Below are 22,982 nucleotides of genomic sequence, written 5' to 3'. Positions count from 1 at the left end.
GGTTATGTCTGACAATAGTTCTCTAGGGAAAATGGAAAGAAATAAAATAACACTTGGCTAAAATGATATCATTTTTAAATGATTACTAACCAGTTGTTACAAAAATCACCTCTTGGTTTTATTTCTTTTTATATTAGTTTGATACGTGAATGTTAGTCCAACTTAATTTTTGAAGGAGAAACAAAATGAAAAATGTTTTTTAAAAAACAAACAGTGGTATCTCTTGTCATGAGTTGGATGCCTGTGACTGACATCAGGTATTGCCAAGTAATAAACATTTTGCCATTCAACTCTAAATCCCTTATTAGCATTAGTTTTAAAGGAAATGTTACAGCTTTTATATTATTTGATTTGGTATTTAATAACAGTTATAAGTACAATGGTAGACACTGAAAAAGAAAACCCTTAATAGAAAAGAAAAAGACAATTTAAAATCAGATTTTGTTGAAGGGTGTTATAAGTGCAACTTTATCCATATGCATTCCTTTTAAGGCATTTTCATTGTCCAAATATCTCAACATGTACATCAAGGTTTATATTATAAAATGGGCTCCTTTTGTATTCATTCAAGACTTAAAGAAAAAATACATCTCAGGACTAAGTGTAGCTGAAAAGAAAAACACAAAAATTCACCACTCACAAAAAGTAACTTAAAATACAAAAGTCATTTAGTATACATTACTACTCCCCATTGTAATTCCAGATTTGGTACAGTATCTTTTTCATTTCCTGACATAAACCATTAAGACAGCACAGGCTGTAGTACTTCATTGTGAGGTGGCTACAACTCTATAATATGCACAGTGATTTTAAAATAGGCTTTTTGCATGCCTTGCATGAAAGGTGCTACATACAAACCTGTTTTGTGAACTCTTTGGTAACCACCAATTTAAAAATTTGGATGAAAGCATTTCCACATGGCAGATCTGAAGCACATTATTGGAGCTCTGAGCCAAAGCTATTACCCTGTATATTGATTCTTCAGTTTCCTTGAGGGGTTAGGTGTTGATTTAGAATAGAGCCAGATAATTTAAAGCATGTCAGGCCCCGGTTAGGAAAATGAAAATGGCTCTGATTCGTTTCCAGTTGGCTTTATTATTGTTTGGCAGAAGTTGTTTAGGGGAGAAGAGTGGCTTCCTACAAAGTTTGCTTCTCAAGGTATACTGGAGAAAGTAAAATATTCGTGTGGTTACTACTGTCTAGTCGTTTCTTGAAATGGTATGAAAAAAGTGTGATGAATATAATTGAGATTATTCATATTTTTGTAGTCTCAATGTGTTCCCTTGGTTGTCTCTTTAATTGTCCCTTCTCAGGGTCAGCCTACTCAGATTCAGTACTTTACACGTTGTTTTCAGCATTTTCTGCTTGAAGCACTAATGCACTTAACCCAGCATGTTCTGTATTTTAGGATATTAGTGTTCTGGAGAGGTCAAGCTGTAATGTCATTCGCCCTCATTGGGCTACCTCACCACTCATTAAATTTCAGCTTTTCAGTAATTGTTCTGGGATGTGTTCTAGTTGTGCAAATTAGATGCTAGCTAATATAAATCTAAGTTACCCACTAACCGTATTTAGCCATAACATAATTTCTATGTTTACTTTTATCCACCTAAAAATGAATGTACATTTTTTGACATGCAATTGTCTCTAGACTGCTCTGATACCTATTACCAATGTGCTACTTGAATCCAGGGAGTTATGACAGAGAGAGATGTTTCAAAGTCTACGGAAAAGGTTTTAGATATTTCTGTTGTGCATTGTTTTTGTATGTTAGTAAGAATCCTTTGTATTTCCATTTACATAGCACCTTTCATCCAAGATTTTCAAAATGATTTAATGTTAACAGCATTTGGTGGTAAAACCTAAGTTACCGGTGGCATTGAAGTACGTAAGTAAGCTCAAGTTCTCTAAGTTCCATTTCAATTTAAACATGCTCTCTTTTTTATTGATGGTCTTTTGGAAATTAGACTGTGAACACAACATTGCTACTGGCCTATGAAAGAGAGAGAGAAAGAGGGAGAGAGAAAGAGAGAGAGAGAGAGAGAGAGAGAGACTTTTCTTATGGTTACTGGGTTAGTGATGAAACCCACAACTCATAAACCACACACTATGGAATATGGAATTATTCCAAAAAGTTCTTCAGAGCTGGTAATGAAAGCCTAAGAAGTACACTGTTAAAATTTTAAAAAGTCAGTATGTTTCTCATTTCAGACCTTGAAGATTACTCTGATATTGATGTTAAATAATGAATTTGCATTAATGAGTATCAATGCATTTTTTGATTTCATAAGAAAATAAAACTGTGATATAAAATTGGAACTACTAAAAAAATTGATGTTTCCCTGGGTTAACTAAATCTATTTTTTTGTGCTTCTTCCAAATGTTTAAAGGTAACAAATGCATACAAATATTTCAAAAGTACCAATAACAGTTATCAACTTTAATGTAATATCATAAAGGAGAAAAAAATCATTAATAAATGATAGCCTTAATTATAAATGAGTTTCTGGCAAAATGCAGATCATAGTAACTTATTTACATTATTTTTGCCATAAGAAAACTTCTTAAGCAACAGTCAGCTCTCAAGTTAAAAAAATGCACACGCATACATAACCCAATACCAATGAAAAGAAATGAGTTAAAGCACAACAGCTTTATCTTGGGAATGCCATTTGCTGAAAAACCATCTTACTAAAAAAAAGTTTCAGAAAAACACTCTTTACCATGGGTTAACTTATGAATGCTTAGTGTTGCTTAATGGGAAATATGGAAAGATTAATATCACTATAAATTTTTTATAACTCCTATTTCATTATGGATTTTTCAGATTTATCTTATAAACTGAATTTCTTTTGCATCAAAATAATTGGCTTTAAGAAAAAAAAAGTATCAACACATGCAGTCTGCTAACCAAATAAGGCTCTGACATGCCAAAACAATTTTCTCTGTATCTTGCTATATAGTACATTCCACAAAATACTACAGCATTTAATTTAGGTTTACACAACTAAATATAAATGGCTAGATTTTGGCTAACACTTAGCAGAAGCATTAAGCAAACATGGATCAATTCATAAAACAAATGATGAAAAAAGCAGATTGTTCTTGGAGTACTTCTTTAAACACTTAACCTTAAAACACCTGGTCCTTAGTGAGAGAACGTCCTTTATTCAGTAGATCTTAACAGTACAAGGTATAGTAAGTCCTAAAACCTTTAAAAAATTTTGGCAGTTGAATCCAGTAGTGCTCCTTGATTCAAGGAAGGAAGGTTTGTATTTCTTGCCTGCTCTATTCACGAAGGACTGTTAAAAGTCTCCTTAAAGATTTTTAAAAATGATTCCTATAGTTGCTAGGTGTCTTGTTACTTCAGAAATAAAGGCTTCATACTGAGAAACTGAAGGACACTTTTCTCTCTGTATTTAGTTGGAAGGTAGAAAGAAGAAAGAAAATATAAGAAAAGCTTAAAGATAAGAGACACAAATACAGAGCAGCCACTATAAGAACAGCATGCACCAGGTATTTCTATAAGAATGAGAATGACAGACAATCAGAGATAATTTTTGAGTGGCTCATCATAGAATAGGCATTTAGTCATTAATTTTCAAGAAAACTGTGGGGAAGTTGTATTCCTACCACAAAAGGCTTCAAACTAAAAAAGTAATTCCTAGAACATAATTCACTAGTAAAATTAAATTTAAAGTGAGAAAAAAACTTAAAAAAAAATACTTGTTCCTTGCGCTGACAGGTAAAAACCTATGGCAGCCAACTAATCTTGCTTCACTAGTAAGTAGAACAGAAAGTCAATGAATTAAGCAAGCAATATTTACATCTGTTAATGCAATGTGCACTTGTTTCACACTTAATTTGGTTAGTTTGTATAAATGAGACTAATCTCATTTACATTTTAAGCAGGAAACTCACCACTTGGCCCACATGTCATGTAGTGGGTAATAGAATTAGGAGCTTTGTTGCTCCCTAGACCTGCTTTTTGAATTTCTGCTTTCTTGTACTTTGTCCACATCTGCAGGAGAAAAGCATTTCATGTTAATTAGTCAAAGATGAAACAAAATACAATTCAGAAGATAAGAAATACACTCTCACTGAATAGGGCAAGGAGAAGGAATCTGTAACTAACTGTCTGGGAAAATTATTAATCTCATAGGCATCTCAATACTTAAAGATTGATTTCTATATTTTAAAGCTATAAGTAATATTCCTAGGAAAGCTATAATTTTTTAAAAAACTATAACAATTACATTTCCCCCCCTCTTAGTGCCAGATAGCCTTACTATGTTTATTTACTAAATGGTCACCTACAGTCTTAAACATAATCTTGCATGTAGTAGCAAAACCATCTGGAATGAAGTATTTGTATTATTTACTAAGAAAACCAGGGCTTGATGCATATTTTATAGGCAAATAATGTTCCTCCTTACATTGGTTAAAGCTAAAATTGCTTTGGTCAAAGGGGATGCAGTGCATAAGAATATGTTTACAATTTCTAGAAAGCTAGGCCAGGAATACTGAAAGCTATCCAGCTTCATCATTTATAAAATTAGGGTACTGAATCTTCGAATAGTTTTACAAATAATCCTTTTGAAAACTGGAGGTGTCTTAGAGGAAATAAGTGCAATTGCTCAATTGAGTCAGAGTTGTTTCACTTTTACTTTAAATGAAATTTGTTTTTTAAAATTTGGGGCATCTATGTAAGATTTCACTTACAGAAAGTATTGTTTTTTTTCTTAAATGTTTGGGACACATTGGTTCCATATGATTTCTAAGGTATTTTCACCACTAAAAATTTGATTCCAAATGCTATGAAAAAACGTTGATAAGAACTAGTGTTGTGGCCAGTCGCAGTGGCTCACGCCTGTAATCCCAGCACTTTGGGAAGCTGGTCAGGAGTTGGAGACTAGCTTGGCCAACATGGTGAAACACCGTCTCTACTAAAAATACAAAAATTTGCTGGGCGTGGTGGCATGCTCCTGTAATCCCAGCTGCTTGGGAGGCTGAGGCAGGAGAATTGCCTGAATCCAGGAGACAGAGGTTTCAGTGAGATGATATCACGCCACTGTACTCCAGCCTAGGCTACAGAGTGAGATTCCATCTCAAACAAACAAACAAAAAGAACTAGTGGTGTTTTGGGGGAATTTTATGACTCCACAGCAGGTGGTGATTTCTGAAGTCCAGACTGTATTTTCCAACAGTCCTCAGGACACATGGACATGATACATATTTCTCTTACATGCACAGTGTATTTTTTTTTTTTTGAAAACATGCTGCATATAAACATATAGCTTTTTGGGTAGGAAATAGTTCTTTTCTGTAAGTCTAATTCTGTAAAATAATCACATAATTTTAATATAATAGCATGTGATTTTTCAATGAATTTTGAATGAATAAATACAATATTTTAAAGTGTTATGGTCAGAATTATGATATCTAAAAAGTTGAAATAGCTGTGAAATAATCTATGACTCAGTGTGGAAAAGAAATAACACTAATTATAACATTTGTGTCATATACTGCCCCCATTTAATCTCAGCTATGTTTACCATTAAGTTTTGTTACTGGCCTATGAAAAAACAAAAGGGAAAATATTAGCACCAAATATATTTGAAATGTCAGGACTGACTGGGAAGTAACTGACAATAAAATAGAAGGATGCAAAAAGTATATTAGGTGGTACTAAAATATGACAATCCTCTGATTGTGTTCATTTGATTACCTGTACCAGAACCTTTTTTTTTTTTTTTGTAATAGCTATCGGAAAAAAAGTGTGATTACAAAGGAGACAAATTTCATTAGGAAATATTCTCTACAGATTTTTTCTTTGGTCCAGTTAATAACAACTTAATACAACAACAACAACAAAAGTATAACATAATTTCATCCCCACATGGTCACATTTGAAGGCATTCCTTCCAGGTGCCAGGCTGAGTCCTTATCAGTTATAGGCTAAATCCAAATGGCAAAAAACATTCCAGAGAGAATGCCAATGTGTATTTCTCTGGAAGTAAACGGATCAGGGTTATGGGTTTTTTTGTTTTTAGCAATCTAGGAGTTAGAGATTCAAATTTAGCTAATTTGCTTTAAAAGTGCTGTGAACACAAAAATAAAAGTTCTTTGCACTGGAGTCAAAGTTAACAAATATTTTCTTACTTTTTTTTTTTTAAGCTAAAAAGTGTATTTATTCTTAGTTCTAAAATTTGTTCTACTAGGAACATACTTGTTTGAATGGTTACAAGTTGTAATTTTACATTTTAGTGTGATTATTCTTTTAAAAAAATTCTGTTTTAAGGATATACATGTATAATTTAATAATAGATTAATTATAGAAGTAACAATTTTTACCACTTTGTAAACTTGCTACCCTTTTTGATTAGAAAATACAAATTTCCAACACAATGAGTATAATTTGGTTTATTTCTCTTTGACTCTCTATAAAAAAAGAACTGGAAAAACTATTGTATTAACTGATTTCAAGTATAGAAGCCATCTTGAAGAAAAGACAGTTACTTGAGCTCTTGTATGTATCAGATGATGAAAAGTGCAGAGAAGAAACAATAAATACAAATGTTCCTAGTCACTGTGTAAATCACATTTAAATTTGATGGGGTTTTCTAAGAATAACACTAAGTTTATAAGTATTAACAATCTTTTAAATCTGAAAAATGTTTTATTAATATGGGTATTAGTTAATATTTGTTATATAAAGTGTTGAATTATTAACTATTTCTTTAAAACAGGACAGATGGCCTAATTAAATGACAAAAGAAAACAACATCTTTTTACATTTTCCCTACTGATACTGTACATATGCAATATAAAGTACACATTCTGGAAGAAAAAAAGGAGTGAGAGTCAGAGCAAGTGAGGGGTGGGAAGAGGAGGAAGGGAGGGAGGAAATGAACATTTTTTTCCAGAAGCAACAAAGCAAATATGACTTGGAAATGTCTTCTTGGTAAGAGAGCATGCAACTGTTTTAACATGCTTCTGGATATCAAAGTAACAATCTTATCAGGCAACAAAAAATGTGAAGGAGGAGCATGTATGGTTAAGGTTTTTAAAGGCATGCAGAAAATGGACAAAGTAATTAATATTTCATGCAGGTTTTGGTGTGGTTACACATTCACATTAATATACATGCCATCATGTACAGCTGAACACTGTGCAACAATTTTAAATAAAAAATAAAAACCTAGCCAAATGATATTTTGTTAACAGCAACTTTTCAAATCATATTAGAGAAGCAGTGTATATCAAATAACATCAATATATTATATTGTGCAGTTTTGATCATATACAACCATATTCATACCAAACAGTTTGATTATCCTCAGAAACCAACAATGCAGCTTCTGTGTCATCAGGATAGAGGCATGCAGAAGTGACAAGATTGTTGCTATTTATAGAAAACTGTAGGTTACTGTTACTAGGGTTCTGATGATCAGAAAACTGTTCATTTTCTTTCTGTGCAGGTTTATCCAAAGAGGCAGAAGCCTGGTCAGTTATTCTGATGACTGGCCTAGGAGGTAACCCACTTATGTTACTAACTAATTCTGTATTCAGGGATAAGAATGGCTGAGATGAATGGGCCACAGTAAATGGTCCTATGCTATCTTTTGCCAACATTCCGAATGCATCACTAGGCATCCTAATAGTGGCAAAAGTTTGGTTTAGAAAATGTGACCTTTCTGTTCTTGAGTTTCTAGCCTGGGCATATAGAGGCTCAGGCATGTCTATAGCTAAATCATTTTGGGCACAAGAACCTATAGTATGTGTTGGGCTGTCAAGTATATGAGAGGACCACTGGTGTAAATGGTACTCACTAGATGCTGCAGTGGTGTTGCTGTCAGCAGCAGCTGGTGGTGAATCAACTGATATGGGCAGTCTACTGTCCTTGGTCAAAAAATCATGGATGCTTGTCCTTCGTGTAGTTCCTTCGGCAGTTGAGATCACGCTGCTTGCACGAGGTAAAGTTGCATAAGGGTTACTATCTTTTGATTGTCGTGACAGAGAAGATTCTTTTACTAATTTTATCTTTCCTTGAGTGCCTGGTGTGGGTTTTCCCGCAGAACTAATGAAGTAGGTATCTTCAGTTTTTCGAGGACCAGGTCTCAAAAACTCAGGCTTAGTTGTCCGTCTATCATAGAAGTCCCCTGGGGTTTTTCCACTTACTGACCTGGCCAGACCACAGCTAACTGGTTTGTCTTTTCCCAAAAAGTCAGAAGAGACAGACAAACTTTTCATTACTTCATCTAAAAGATTCTCTTGACTTGAGGACTTTATCTGTTTAAAAAAAAATTCAAAGCAGATTAGTGAATATAGTGCCATGTTTTTACTTTCCTGATTTAGCAGACTGTGCAATATAAAATTGTGGTACCTCTTAATACTCCTTAACTTACAAAAAAAAAAAAAAGCTCTGAAGTTCAATTACAGAAATTTAACTTGTGGTGTTCATCTAAATTAAGGTCATCATAGATAAAACTAACCTGTATTGAGGTAAGCTTATTGCTTTCTTCCAAAAACTGTTGTAGAGTAACAACTTCACTTCCAGGGGAACCAGTTTTGATCTTGTGATGTCGACTCTCCAGTGTTTCAGATATTTTGTGCTGGAGCACTGGGCTTGATCTGGTCTGTCTTTTCAAGTACTGGATTGGACTGCTACCACTGCTGGACCAAGCCTCATGGTCGTGAAGCAGGCTAAATTCTCCACTGCTGTGGCTTTGTGGCCTGCTTTGGTTATTAACTGCACCTGCTTTTGGAGTAAATGGGGTGTTGAGATTTCAATAATAGAATTGAGATTAATACTTCATGAGTAATAACATTTGTTGACTGTGTGCTAATTATATGAACAGCCAAATTTACTTCCAAGCTTTATTTAGAAATGCTTAGTAAACCATGTCAATCTTTTATCAGTCTAACAATTGTCTGCCATAGCCTGCGCTTCCTTATTTTGTCAAACTGACAACTATTGTAAGCTCCATAAGGGCAAAGACTTGCTTTTACTATCATACTCAGAGCCTAAACAGAGCCTCATACAAAGCATTCAATATATTTTTTGAGTAAATGAATGAATAAATAAGTGAATAATATATTTTTTAAAATTCAGGTTCAAATAGTTATAAAATGCCTTGCAGGCCAGGCGTGGTGGCTCAAGCCTGTAATCCCAACACTTTGGAAGGCCGAAGCAGGCGGATCACGAGGTCAGGAGTTGGAGACCAGCCTGGCCAATATGGAGAAACCCCATCTCTATTAAAAATACAAAAAATTTGCCAGGCGTGGTGGTGCACGCCTGTAGTCCCAGCTACTCAGGAGGCTGAGGCAGGAGAATTGCTTGATCCTGGGGGGTGGAGGTTGCAGTGAGCAGAGATCATGCCACTGCACTCTGGCCTGAGACTCTGTCTCAAAAATAAAAATAAATAAAATAAAATGCCTCACAATTTAGGATAAGAACATGATTAGACAAAATATATATATATTTCATCTAATGTGTATTTTTATATATATTATATATAATATATAAATATATATATTATATATTACATTATATATAAATATACATATGTGTGTGTGTATTTTTTTTTTTTGAGATGGGGTCTCACTGTATCACCCAGGCTGGAATGCAGTGGCACGATCTCAGCTCACTACAACCCCCGCCTCCTGGGTTCAAGTGATTCTCTTGCCTCTGCCTCCCAAGTAGCTGGGATTACAGGCATGCGCCCCCATGCCAGGCTAATTTTTGTACTTTTAGTAGAGACGGGGTTTCACCATGTTGGCCAGGTTGGTCTCTAACTCCTGACCTCAGGTGATCTGCCCACCTCGGCCTCCCAAAGTGCTGGGATTACAGGTGTGAGCCACCGCACCTGGCTCATTAGGTGAATTTTATATTATTTCAGTATGTTAAGACCAAAAACTGTTCTAAATGCAGAAAATTCTATTTTAATTATTTGCTTATCTAAGAAGTCCTCATTACTACTTGAAGGCTTCTCTGTTCATCCTGCATGGATAACTTTAAACATTTAAAAAAATTTAAATAGCATACACATAAGGAAAGTTAAATAAAGATATGAAGCAATTACTTACAACATTTCAGTAAAAGTATACAATCAAATATGTAGTGCTTTATTCTTTTTTAAATGTCTTGATCATCTTATTGTTCTTGCTGTCCACTGTTGATGTGGTGCCTATATAACCTTAAAAGACTCAGTTGACATTAAGCAACTATATAAAATGAAAATTAGCTAGTTCTAGAATTAAACTCCCTCAAATCTATGGTGTTCCTTAAGAGTACTGATTTGTTTTGATCACGAACAAACTGTACATCAAAATAGAAAATGCAACTTTCCATTGTTTCCCAGTCACAGAGAGTAAAGTGGGCCACGAAAGAATTTGGCTCAAGTTATGTAACATTTTACAAAAGTAAGAGTTTCTTAAATTTTCAAATCAGAAAAAAAAAATCCTATTTTCAGACTACATTTTTCTACTGGATGTAAAGACATTTTTAATTAAATAATTTATTTCTTTTAAGGCTAGTCAAATGAAGTAGTGGGAGTGGGAAAGGAACAAAGAAATCTGAAAAACATGATAAAAATTAAAAAAAGAAACCCACCTCAAAATTAGGTATTTCAGATCACTGTAATAATGTCATAGCATTAATTGATAAAATAAAATTACAACTCAGACAAAATAATTTTATAATCCAAAAAGGAACAAAACAAATGCATTCCTTGTAACCTGACAATTCTGGAGTACAGAGAGTAACTATGATATATTGGTTAAATAATTCAGAGGCTGGATGAGGTGGCTCACTTGAGCTCAGGAGTTCGAGACAAGCCTGCGCAACATGTTAGAAACCCTGTCTCTAACAAAAATACAAAAAAACTAGCTGGGCATGGTGGCATGGGTCTCTGTAGTCCCAGTTACGTGGGAGGCTGACGTGGTAGGATCGCTTGAGTCTGGGAGGCAGAAGTTGCAGTGATTTGAGATAGTACCACTGCACTCAGCCTGGGTGACACAGCGAGAACCCGTCTCAAAAAAAAAAAAAACACAAAAAAACAAAAAACCTTCCAGGCTGGGCAAGGTGGCTCACACCTGTAATCCCAGCACTTTGGGAGGCCAAGGCAGGTGGATCACCTGAGGTCAGGAGTTCAAGACCAGCCTGGTTAACATGGTGAAACCCTGTCTCCACTAAAAATACAAAAAATTAGCTGGGTGTGGTGGTCGTTGGCACCTGCAGTTCCAGCTACTTGGGAGGCTGAGACAGGAGAATGGCTTGAACCTGGGAGGTGGAGGTTACAGTGAGCTGAGATCACACCACTGCACTCCAGCCTGGGCGACAGAGTGAGACTCCGTCTCAAAACAAACAAACAAACAACTTCCAGAATCTGAGTAGGCAGTATATCTTTAAGAAAAAGGTATCAGTCAAGGTTTCCAGACATTTACTTAAATACCTCACCTTGGAATGCACATTTAAAAATTAAGAAAAAAAATCTTGAAATAATTCCTTATATGAGCCAAATGCATTCATATAGTTCTTGTTCAATATATATATACACAAATAGTTGTTTCTCAAATTAAACACAAAATCCTTCCCCTTATTTTGTGGATAAATTAAGCCAAACATATTTCTAAAATATGAGTAATATGAGTTCAATGTCCATGCGTCATAAGAAAATGAAGGACAATCATTTTCATGTCAAAGACAAAATGTCAGTAAAATAAGGACATATAGATAATTTTGAAGTATAAATATTACCATAAGACTTTTATCTGTGAAGACAAAAAAGTGAAACTAAATAACTGCTCCTGTTTTTACATTTGTATACATTGAAATACATTTGTATTACAATGTGAAAAGTATAAAATGTTCCAAACAACTATGTTCCAAACATAGATGATTTGGATTTCATGCTTTACCCCAGAAACTTCATACCATCTCCCACCTTTAAATACTGGAAATGGATAGAGTGCATTAATAAATTTACCTACAGCATACCTTTGACTTCATGTAGTGAAGCATTATTATTGCTATTGCTAGTGGATGTTCTGCCACTATCAAGGCTGGCTGGTCTTGAAGCTAAATGAAAAAACCAGGAGACAGTGTGATAAAACTTCTAGCTGATGATGCTGATGAGCTTTTACATTCTGATTACAGAATGCTTTGAGGAAGCAATCATGCATACTTTCACAAGATGAGCATGCCCAGATTAGAAAGCAAATTTCCAGATAGTTCATTGAGACACTTTAGAATAGGACACTTCTGAAACAATAGTTGAGATTCAAAGAGGAGGATAAAGTGCATATTTAGATTTGAAAATGAGTTCTAGATGGATATGCCAGGAGTGTTTTAGTCAAATATGAATGTTTTAGTTAAATAGAATGACATATACCCCAAAATGCTATTGATTGGGTCACCTACAACAGATCAGACAAGGAACTCTGCACATTGCAGAGATGTCAAGAAGAGGAGGAATACAAGCATCTATACAGTTAATGTCCTGTATTCCTATCTGTAACAAGGGTAACAATTGTATAATTAACACTGCCCTATGCTAACTCTTAAAACCCTGTTTACATTAAAATTCCTTTAACATGTTATCCACTTATTGCCAATAGTTTGGTGAGATATGATTTTCCAGACAGAAATGGGAAATATCTGAAATACTCAACATTGCCCAAAAACTGGTTTCTTTTTGAGTCAGAGTCTCACTCTGTTGCCCAGGCTGGAGTGCAATGACACAATCTTGGCTCACTGCAACCTCCGCCTCCTGGGTTCAAGCGATTCTCCTGCCTCAGCCTCCCAAGTAGCTGGGATTACAGGTGCCTGCCACCACACCCAGCTAACTTTTGTATTTTTAGTAGAGATGGGGTTTCTCCATGTTGGCCAGGCTGGTCTTGAACTCCTGACCTCAGGTGATCCGCATGCCGTGGCCTCCCAAAGTGCTAGGATTACAGGCGTGAGCCACTGTCCCTGGCCCAAAAATTGGTTTCTTAAAGTTCATCCTTTAAAACAGATATTTTTAATATTTTAAACTAATATGTATTTTAAATTGGCATTTTAAACCAATGGCAAAATGCAACTCTTATAACTTTAATCTTATACAAAAATGGTAAGAAAATTACCTTTGAAGACTGTGCAGGCATACTTTATAAATGACCTTGGCTAAAACAGAGAACATTTAGATGAAGCAATTATCTTAAAAGAAGCAGAAGGGAGTATTAGGTTTGAAGAAATGGTAGAGGTAACTATGAGATGCAGGATAGAGAAAACATGCTTGCTGGCAATGCCGCATTCACCTATTAAATGCAAGAGTCCTAGCATTCCCATTCTGTATTTAATGTGTACTCTCTAAATAAAGTTCATTATCTTACCATGAACTCTTGATCCCGTACTAGAATCATCACTAACACCTTGTGGACTTATGTCTTCAAAGGATGTAGTATCTACATAAAATAGCAAAATGGATATAAAGATATTTTTGTAATAAAAAACCATTATAAAATTTTATTTACATAGAATATGGAAATTGTTTTTCAATCATGTATAATACAGATTGACTTAACATATTTCATAGACTCAACTAGAAACTGGAACTAGGAATAAGAAAAATGACAACTCTCATTAGAGTTGACTTGCTTAGGGAAAACACCAAAAGCAATGAAACAATCTCCCCTCTGACCCTGCAAAGCAAAACAAGAGCCTGGGTTGTTCTAGGTAGTTCTGTTGGAAGTTGTAGTGCTTTTAGTTTTTAGAAAACTAGCATTGCCTTCTTTTATCACTCTTTACCTGGTTTACTTCTCGTTTTCTTGTTAATTCATTAGCTGTTTATTATGAAAGGAGGCCTGGAAAAGATTTTAGTTATTTGTATAACGTTTTATATTTTTAAAATGATTTGAAAGTTCCTCCAAATCCAATACAGATCATGTTTTGATAATTATTTCAGGTTGCTGCTTTTTAAAAAGTACACAGGGAAAAGTCAAATTAAAATTCTTGTTGCCAACAATTACACCACAGTGCAAATAGCAGACGGCCTATACCTTTATTATTAACCAACTGCTTGGATCTGAAGCCTGCAGAAGAGTTGACAGTTGAAAAGTTGATGGCTGTAGTAGAGAAGGCCATAGCTCCCAATTCTTTTCTCCTTTTACCCGTTGAAATATCATCAGGAACCTCCAAATTCTCAGTACTACCTGTCCACTGTCCTGCTAGGACCATGGACTGCACCAGGTCATTCATGGCTGGGATGCAAATGAAAGCAAATGAATCAGCATGGTTAATGTATTTGTTCTTATTTCTATTTTGTAGTACAAATACTGTGGTTTTTGTCTATGAATTAATGCAAATGGACATAAAAAATTATAACCACATGGTCATTTAAATTATGACATGCATTCAGCTGAATGAAATGAGTAGGCCAAAGGCTGATAAATTTCAATAAATACTTTTATCCCACCTCCACCCCCTTTAAAAGACAGAGAAAGGAATTTTACTAAGTACGACTGCCATGCTATTGTGCAGCGATGTGCTAAAACTTTAATTAGCAGCCTTCACAATGTGGTTTTGTGGTGACAAAAATGGAATGAATAAAGGTAAGATGGAGAGCAGTTCTTATATAGCATCATTATTGAAAATGAAAGTCCTTGGTCAGAGCAGGTTACTGAAGAAATTATTCATTTTATGACTCAATAAGTATACCATTCAATAAAAACCTGAAAGAGATGATATCTAAAGTGACAGACACTTAATGTGATTATGTAACTACCCATGCCACATAAAAAAAGAAAATCCAGAATATTATTATTTAAAGAATGACAAGCATTTTCAAGGGTTTTTGGCCACTTTATTTATTTAATTAATCTGGTTCATTAAAGGAAATTAACTTCTAATGCTAAACATTTTGTTATATTCTTCTTAAGTAAACTTCTTTGGGAAAAAATCTCTATGGCATATAAAATAACGGGTTTTTTTTCTGCCAATTTTTTAGAAGGCACTGGAAATTTACGAGTAAGTTACATGTATGACTAGAAATATGCACGTATATGTATCAGTGGACATATACATAATGCAAATTCAGTGCCACTTGAAAAAAAAAATTCTTCTAGCTCCTTATATTAGAGGAAGACTGACCTCTGCAAAATAAGGAAATTGGCACAGTCCAGAGAAAGGTTAGTGAAAAATTAGTAATGAAAGCCAGTGTAGTCAGTTGAAAGAAGCTGAACTGTCATAAAGTCTTACACATGGAACGACGGTAGCAGGCCTTCATTTTGTCTTTATCCTTCGGTCTGTTCCTCAAAAAGGGCAGTCTTTTCAGTGCAACCACTTTAATGTCAGAGCATGAGGAAAAACAGAAACAGGGAAATGAAAGAAAAAAGGGAGAAGAACAGATGGGAGTTAAATGTTGAAATTAAGGACAGAAATGAATGTTTGAGTTTTAGCTATGTATGCTATATTAAGGCTATTATTCTCATGCTGCTGAGTGATAATGAAATATGAAATATGTACTTTGATATTTTAAAATACTTGGAAAAGCACTGAAGACAATGACGAGGAACATATACTTTTTTTTTTTTTTTTTTTTTTTGAGACGGAGTTTTGCTCTTGTTGCCCAGGCTGGAGTGCAATGGCGCGATCTCGGCTCACTGCAACCTCCGCCTGCGATTCTCCTGCCTCAGCCTCCCTAGTAGCTGGAATTACAGGCATGTGCCAACATGCCTGGCTAATTTTGTATTTTTAGTAGAGACAGGGTTTCTCCATGTTGGTCAGGCTGGTCTCGAACTCCCAACCTCAGGTGATCCGCCCACCTCAGCCTCCCAAAGTGCTGGGATTACAGGCGTGAGCCACCACACCCGGCCTGAGGAACATATACTTTTAAAGCTTGGATTGGTTACAGTCCTATAAAAACAGGAACTGATTAGAATTATTTATGCAGGGATCAACTTTCCTAGTTAAGTTGTAAAGGTAAACCTTTAAAATGAAGGCTACTGGTGGTTCACAGAGTCTACATGATGAAAATGTACAAGGCTTTTGAAGTCTCTATTTTAACTATTTTAACTTTTTAAACATAAGTTAAAATATTTATTTTGGAAAACAAAAATAACTTAGGAAAAGGCACATTCCACCACAGTATTTTATTAATATAAAGCAACAAAAACTAGGGTACCCAGGGGATGTTTAAAACAGTCTTAAAAACTTCAAGATTTCGAGGCATGGTAGCTTCTGCCTGTAATCCCAGCATTTTGGGAGGCCAAGGCAGGAGGATCGCTTGAGCCCAGGAGTTCAAGACCAGCCTGGGCAACAGAGCGAGAACCCATCTCTACAAAAAATTAGCCATGTGTGGTGAGCACCTGTAGTCCTAGCTGTTCTGGAGGGTGAGGCAGGAGGATCGCTTGAGCCCAGGAGTTCAAGGCTATAGTGAGCTATGATCACGCCACTGCACTCCAGCCTGGGTGACAGAAGGAGACCCTCTCTCAAAAACAACAAAACAAAACAAAACTCAAAAAAACCTTTCATTAGTTTATTACACTTCAATAAAGAAAATAAATTCCTTCTTGGTTTAAACTGGATTCTGGTGCATTATTTAGCAGCACCACTGAAATAAAAATTCTTTTGACCAGAGTATTTCTAAAGATTAAATAAACAATCACATTAAGTTCATTTTACAAAAGATTGGTTGGGGGAAAGAGGGGAAAAAAAAGAGTATTTTGATAGTAGTAATAAGCATTAGCAATAAGCTCCGATAAACCTAAAAAATAAGGAGGTACCCCAAAGCAAGCAAAAATGAGAGAAAAGTATAACATTTTTAGATATTTTGAAGAGCTTTTTGAAGGAATTTGATTTTGTGAATAAAAGTTAGGATTATCACTAAAATATGAGTCATTAGAACAAAAATAAAAACGTTCACTAGAGTCACTAACCATTCTTAAGTTACATTTTAGTAAGATTTAACTATAAAAATTATTGTATCTTTTTAGAAATGTAATTTAGGAATTAGGAAAAACAATTTGCATAAAGACCTAAAAACATATTATACACTATTTAATAACTACATTCTTTCTCAGTGTTTGCTGTCATCGTGTAAATAATCACAGCTCTTTTGACAAACTAACAAGTATCATTCATTAGAGAGAGTGCAATGGACATATAGCTCTTTAACTTGTTTGATTGCTATTAGGAGCAGTCATGATTCATTTAAGCTTTTAGTTTGACCTATTTCTTTTCAAGCTTAGTAAACACAGCTGTTTTCAATGATTAAAAAGAAATGAACTGAAAGCAATATAAAAATGGACACTTAGATAAAACAAAGCTGAGTGGTTGCAGCATGCACATGTTGTCTTGTTTGCTTTTCTTTTTCTGTTTTTAATTTTTTTTCCAAGGACTGCTTTACTGACAGATACTCTTCCAAAATGGACAGAATAAAAGGAGTTTTATATTTGTCAGGAAGAAATGATTCTTCCTATAGCAATGAGTTTGTATATATACAATGTTCATTTCCCAAAACATACCGAAATTAAGGGAACATTAGTATTTGTTGGGTTTGGGGTTTATTTTAAAAATTCTAAAACTAAACAACTGTAGGAAAGGAGAATATCACTTCCTTCTGATTCTTATTCTGGATGTTTCAGCAGAGAATATGAAATGATGACAGATTTATACCTAAACAGACAAGATGACTTCAAAAAAGACTTTTGTGCCTCTCTTGTGTATGCTTATATCTGAATTGACATTTTTTTCCTTTAAAGCCAGGCACAGTGGTTCATGCCTGTAATCCCAGCACTTTGGGAGACCAAGGCAGGAGAATAGCTTGGGGCCAGGAGTTTGAGACCAGTCTGGGCATAATAAGTGAGACCCTGTCTCTAAAAAACAATTAAATAAAATAACAATTGTCAGTGCAGTGCTGTTTTCCTGTAGTCCCAGCTATGTGGGAGGATGACGCTGAAGCAGGAGGATCCCTTGAGTCCAGAAGTTCAAGACTGCGGTGAGCTATCATTACACCACTGCACTCCAGCTTGGGCAACAGAGTAAGACTCCATCTCTTAAAAAAAAAAAAATCTTCCTTTAAAAAAAAAATTAAGTATACCTATTACCATTTCTTTCTTTTTTGTTTTTTTTGAGATGGAGTCTCGCTCCTGTCGTGCAGGCTGGAGTGCAGTGGCGTGATCTCGGCTCACTGCAAGCTCTGCCTCCTGGGTTCATGCCATTCTCCTGCCTCAGCCTCCTGAGTAGCTGGGACCACAGGCACCTGCCACCATGCCCAGCTAATTTTTTGTATTTTTAGTAGAGACAGGGTTTCACCATGTTGGCCAGGATGGTCTCAATCTCTTGACCTTGTGATCTGCCTGCCTCAACCTCCCAAAGTGCTGGAATTACAAGTGTGAGCCACTGCGCCCAGCCCCATTTCTTATTTGGTAAGATGTCAGATATTTTATATCCAAAGATAACAGATAAAATTAAGTTATCTGCCATCTTTTAAAGAAAACTTGATGACCTGTCTAAAACAGTAACTACTTGGAGGATTTGTATAGATTTACTTGGTGGACAAAACCAGACAGCAAAAGACCCAGGGTAACAATAATTTTATGTGGGGATATAGAATTATAAAACTGCTTGAGACACACACACACACGTACATATACATATATGTGTGTATATGTACATATATATACCTGTGTGTGTATATATAAGTGTGTATGACTTTTTACGTTGCTTACCTATGGATTCTAGTTTTTAGGCAGCTATACTTGCATTCTGAAATATATCCCATAATTTTATTTAATTTTTTTGAGACAAAGTCTCGCCCTGTCACCTAGGCTGGAGTGCAGTGGTGCAATATTGGCTTACTGCAATCTTCACCTTCCAGGTTCAAGCGATTCTCCTGCCTCAGCCTCCTGAGTAGCTGGTGCATGCCACCACACTGGGCTAATTTTGGATTTTTAGTAGACACAAGGTTTCACCCATGTTGGCCCGACTGGTCCTAACCTCCTGACCTCAAGTGATCTGCCCGCCTCAGCCTCCCAAAGTGCTGGGATTACAGGCATGAGCCACCGCGCCTGGCCTATAGCCCATAATTAATGCCTAATATCCTATACCCTAAAATACTATGTTTCCAGAGATAATTCACCTAAGCCAAAACACTGTGAATAGTTTTTTGAGTGCTTTGAGAGTTGCCCATTTGGAGAGTCTACCCCTGGGAGAAGCAGCAGCTGCATTTACCTGCTATTTCAAAAGAATAGAATGTGTCTGTGTGTGTGTGTTCAATTAGTGACATTAGTGATAGTGTGAGAGGATTCAAAGTATCCTGTTCACATATTTTGTAAGAACTTTGATAGTAGTCAACTTCTTAGACATCTTTAAAAAAATTTTGATTTTCTTGGAATATACTTCCAAAGCTTTTACTTTGGTTTTACTGTTTAAGCATACTAGTAATGAAATTAAAAGGTTATAATTGTATAGAGCATATTATAATGCGGTACTTCTAAATTTGTAATAAAAATTATATCATAAGTTTATAAACAAATATGTATCTCTTCACCTAATTTTTTTTTTTTTTTTTTGAGACAGAGTTTCACTCTTGTTGCCCAGGCTGGAGTGCAATGGTGCAATCTCAGCCTCAGCCTCTGCCTCCCAGGTTCAAGCGACTCTCCTGCCTCAGCCTCCCAAGTAGCTGGGATTATAGGCATGCACCACAATGCCCGGCTAATTTTGTATTTTTAGTAGAGACGGGGTTTCTCCATGTTGGTCATGCTGGTCTCAAACTCCTGACCTCAGGTGATCAGCCCACCTCGGTCCCCCAAAGTGCTGGGATTACAGGTGTGCGCCACCGTGCCCGCCAGCACCTCTCTATTTTAGATCCTTTACCAAGCAATCCTTCAATAATTTTCTTAACCTTCTGTAATTTCTAAATCATTGAATAACACCCCTTCAAATTCATACCTATTTTTGCTTCCCCAAATGTAACTTTGTTCCAATGTGACACCATCAAAGTATATGAGCAGAAACCTCATTATAGAATGCCTTATTATTCTGATTAAGTTATATATAATTATGAAAATGACATCTCATATTTCTAACTTGCTCCTTGCAACTGTCCTGTGAAGTATGAAGCAAAGGTAAAAGGCCTGCCCATATTAACAGAAATAGCAAGTGGCAGAGGTATTCCAGCTCTTATTTTAACTTTCTTTCTGCAATATTTTACCCCTCTGGCCAAATGATAGTATATCTGTGTATGATTTACCTCAGAAAATTGTGTGGCTGTACACTAATGCAGTACACAATTAATTTTATGATGTGAAATTAAAAAGAAATGCCATTCATCAGACTATTCCCCCAAAGGACTACTGAAGTTTTAAAAAATCTTTAGAAAGGATTCTAAATCAATACGATGTTTAAAGAGTTTAAGCACTCACTGCTGCTTTTCTTGGTCCCCAAGGTCTGGCCATCTTCTAAAGAGTTTGAACCTACTGAAGAACTATCTTGACTGTCTTGATGAGGGAGCTGAAGAAATCCTTCACTGGAGTCTGAGCGGGTGGGTGTTAATGTTAGAGATTTCTGGCGTTCCCGATTAATATCTTTCTTAGACTTTATCAATTTTCTCATTTTTAGAGTAATCCAGTTGCCTCTCCTAACAGAATTTTAAAAATTGTTATCAGTTTAAAATTCAACATACAAATCCTTCACAAAAGTAGAAGTCATCACAATATTAGAAATAACCTAGTGTTTTTTTTCAAAATAAGAATTCATAAAATTTGGTTAATGGTACCTTCTAGGAGGAGATGGGTCATAAAATTTGTATTGATCCATAATTTTTTCTTCTAGTTTCTCCTTCTGACGTCTTAATTCATTTAACTTATCACTATAAAATAAAAATTACCTTTTAGGACAGGCATATTTTGTACAGCTATGAATATTAAATTATTTGGTGACTGTGATCTAATGTCTCCCCAAAACATAAAAAAATACAGATACCATGGTTGGCAACTAAGATTTTATCAGGTAGTTAACAATGGGAATTTTTCCATGTTTCTCCTTTTTTAAAAATTTACATTTTTTTTCCTTTTTGGAAGAAAGGTGACCTATTACAATTTATATCAGCAAAAAATAAAAACATTGTTTAGTTTGCTTACAATTATAGATATAATGAATAATCCTGCAAACACATGTTCATGCAAATATTTTTCTTTTCGGCAGAATTACTTAGGTTTGATTTACTTGTAGAGAACCATTTCCTGACTCCAGCAATGCATGAGTCATTGCATCCTAGTCTCATTTTTATATTCTCAGTAGTATTTACTATATAGAGAAACATCAAAGATCATCAAAGTATTGTCTCTAAGAAAACCCCACAATGCCAAAGAATACTATTTACTTCAGAAACATTAGTGATCATTTACAATGAGGAAGGCATGAGGTATATATGAAGATGAATAATAAATAGCTTTGTTTACAATATAGGAGAGAAGATATATCCATAAATTAATATAATAACATATAATATTGTGTGTGTGTATATATATAAAATGACTATATAATCCAAGGTAGTAGCAGTACCAAAATAAAATACTGTGCAAGTACAACAGGAAGGTAAATATATCCATCTTAGATCACGAAATAAAGCCCCATGAAGAAAAAGGCGATTATTAGATAGGCTGAAAAGGAAAGATAAGAATGCTAAATTACATGTTGGTGTAGTTGTAGGAAGTTAAAAAATGCTAAGTTATGTTTAGCTTGAATGTTATAGGCTGAGAGGAAGCAGTGAGGGAGAGTTTTTGTTTTACATTCTGCTCAGTAGGAAATCAGAAGTATTGAAAGTTTCATTACAAAGTGGTAAGAAATCTTGGTTTAAAGTACTTTAACCCAATGATGGAACAGGATATATTGGAAAGAGTGGAGATAAGGCAGGGCGCGGTGGCTCAGGCCTGTAATTCTAGTGCTTTGGGAGGTGGAGGCTGGTGGATCACTTGAGCTCAGGAGTTTGAGACCAGCCTGGCCAATGTGGCAAAACTCTGTTTTTACAAAAAATACAAAAATTAGCAGCATGCCACAGCATTTGCCTGTAGTCCCAGCTACTTGGAAGGCTGAGGCAGGAGAATAGCCTGAACTCAGGAGTGGAGTTTACAGTGAGCTGAGATTGCGCTACTGCACTCCAGCCTGGCTGACAGAGCAAGACTGAAAAGAAAAAAAAAAAAAGATTGGAGATAAGAAAACATTCAGGAAGCTAATGGGGTAGTCTATTTGAGAGAGAAGGCTGAATTACAGTGGTGGAGACTAGGAAGAACTAACTTGAGAGATTCTGTAGAAGATGCCTTGTGAACAGATGTTGCCAACAGTTATACCACAGTACAAACAGCATACAGCCTACATTTATTATTCACCCAACTGCTTGGATCTGAGGCCTGCAGAAGAGTTGACATTTGAAAAGTTGTTAACAAGGCTGTAGTTCCCAGTTCGTTTTTCCTTTTCCTTGTTGAAATATCATTAAGAACCTCCAAAATCTCAATACTACCTGTCCACTGCCATCCTGCTAGGACCATGTGACAAAGGCATTTAGCTAGAAATGTCTAACATGCAAGATGGATATTTGTAATTTAAATTCATTAAGTCAGAATAGATCATAATCTTTGGAAGTCAACTATCTAGATACAAGCACTTTCACCTGGAAATGTATTAGTCACCAAGGGTCAGAATAGTAAGACAACAAAGCTTTGGATAATGCCTCTGCTTAAGGGACAGGAGACTCAAATGCCAAAAGTTTTATATATATGCAAAGCTTCTTAACCTAAAACAAAGCCTTCTTTTGAAAGCAAGTAAAGGAATACATACCCCAGAAAGGACTAAAAGGACTAAAGGTGGAGCCCAAGTTGTCCAGCCACAAATGTGAAATTTGAGGTTTTACATTTACTTTGAAAGTTTACACAAATTCTGCCTTTGTTCCATGATACACCTGTGTATTAATAAAGAAATAATGTTCCCTGCCTGAAAT

General features: G+C 35.5%; 1 protein-coding gene across 24 annotated transcripts in view; it reads right to left on the bottom strand.

Moving 5' to 3' along the window:
* Positions 1-335: 335 nt before the first annotated feature.
* CCDC88A (coiled-coil domain containing 88A) overlaps positions 336-22,982 on the bottom strand; it is a 131,058-nt gene continuing 108,411 nt past the window's right edge. For 2 of the 24 annotated variants that reach the window (XM_009442480.5, XM_009442481.5), the window contains exons 24-34: positions 20,763-20,855; positions 20,410-20,624; positions 15,242-15,325; positions 14,044-14,244; positions 13,378-13,449; positions 12,002-12,082; positions 8,496-8,761; positions 8,186-8,292; positions 7,833-7,963; positions 3,922-4,021; positions 336-3,413 (exon numbers count right to left, since the gene is read on the bottom strand). In XM_009442480.5, coding sequence (XP_009440755.1) covers positions 3,957-4,021; positions 7,833-7,963; positions 8,186-8,292; positions 8,496-8,761; positions 12,002-12,082; positions 13,378-13,449; positions 14,044-14,244; positions 15,242-15,325; positions 20,410-20,624; positions 20,763-20,855 — 1,315 coding nt within the window. In that variant the 3' untranslated portion in view covers positions 336-3,413; positions 3,922-3,956. Of the gene's footprint in view, positions 3,414-3,921; positions 4,022-6,408; positions 8,293-8,495; positions 8,762-10,089; positions 12,083-13,377; positions 13,450-14,043; positions 14,245-15,241; positions 15,326-20,409; positions 20,625-20,762; positions 20,856-22,982 lie in introns of those variants that run through there. The other 22 variants (XM_009442476.5, XM_515485.8, XM_009442477.4 and 19 more) reach the window with 15 other exon arrangements.

The sequence above is a fragment of the Pan troglodytes genome, chromosome 12 (assembly GCF_028858775.2).
Source record: "Pan troglodytes isolate AG18354 chromosome 12, NHGRI_mPanTro3-v2.0_pri, whole genome shotgun sequence".
NCBI lineage: Eukaryota > Metazoa > Chordata > Mammalia > Primates > Hominidae > Pan > Pan troglodytes.
Note: the sequence above shows the minus strand (reverse complement) of the source record. Positions and strands in the feature narration are given on the sequence as shown.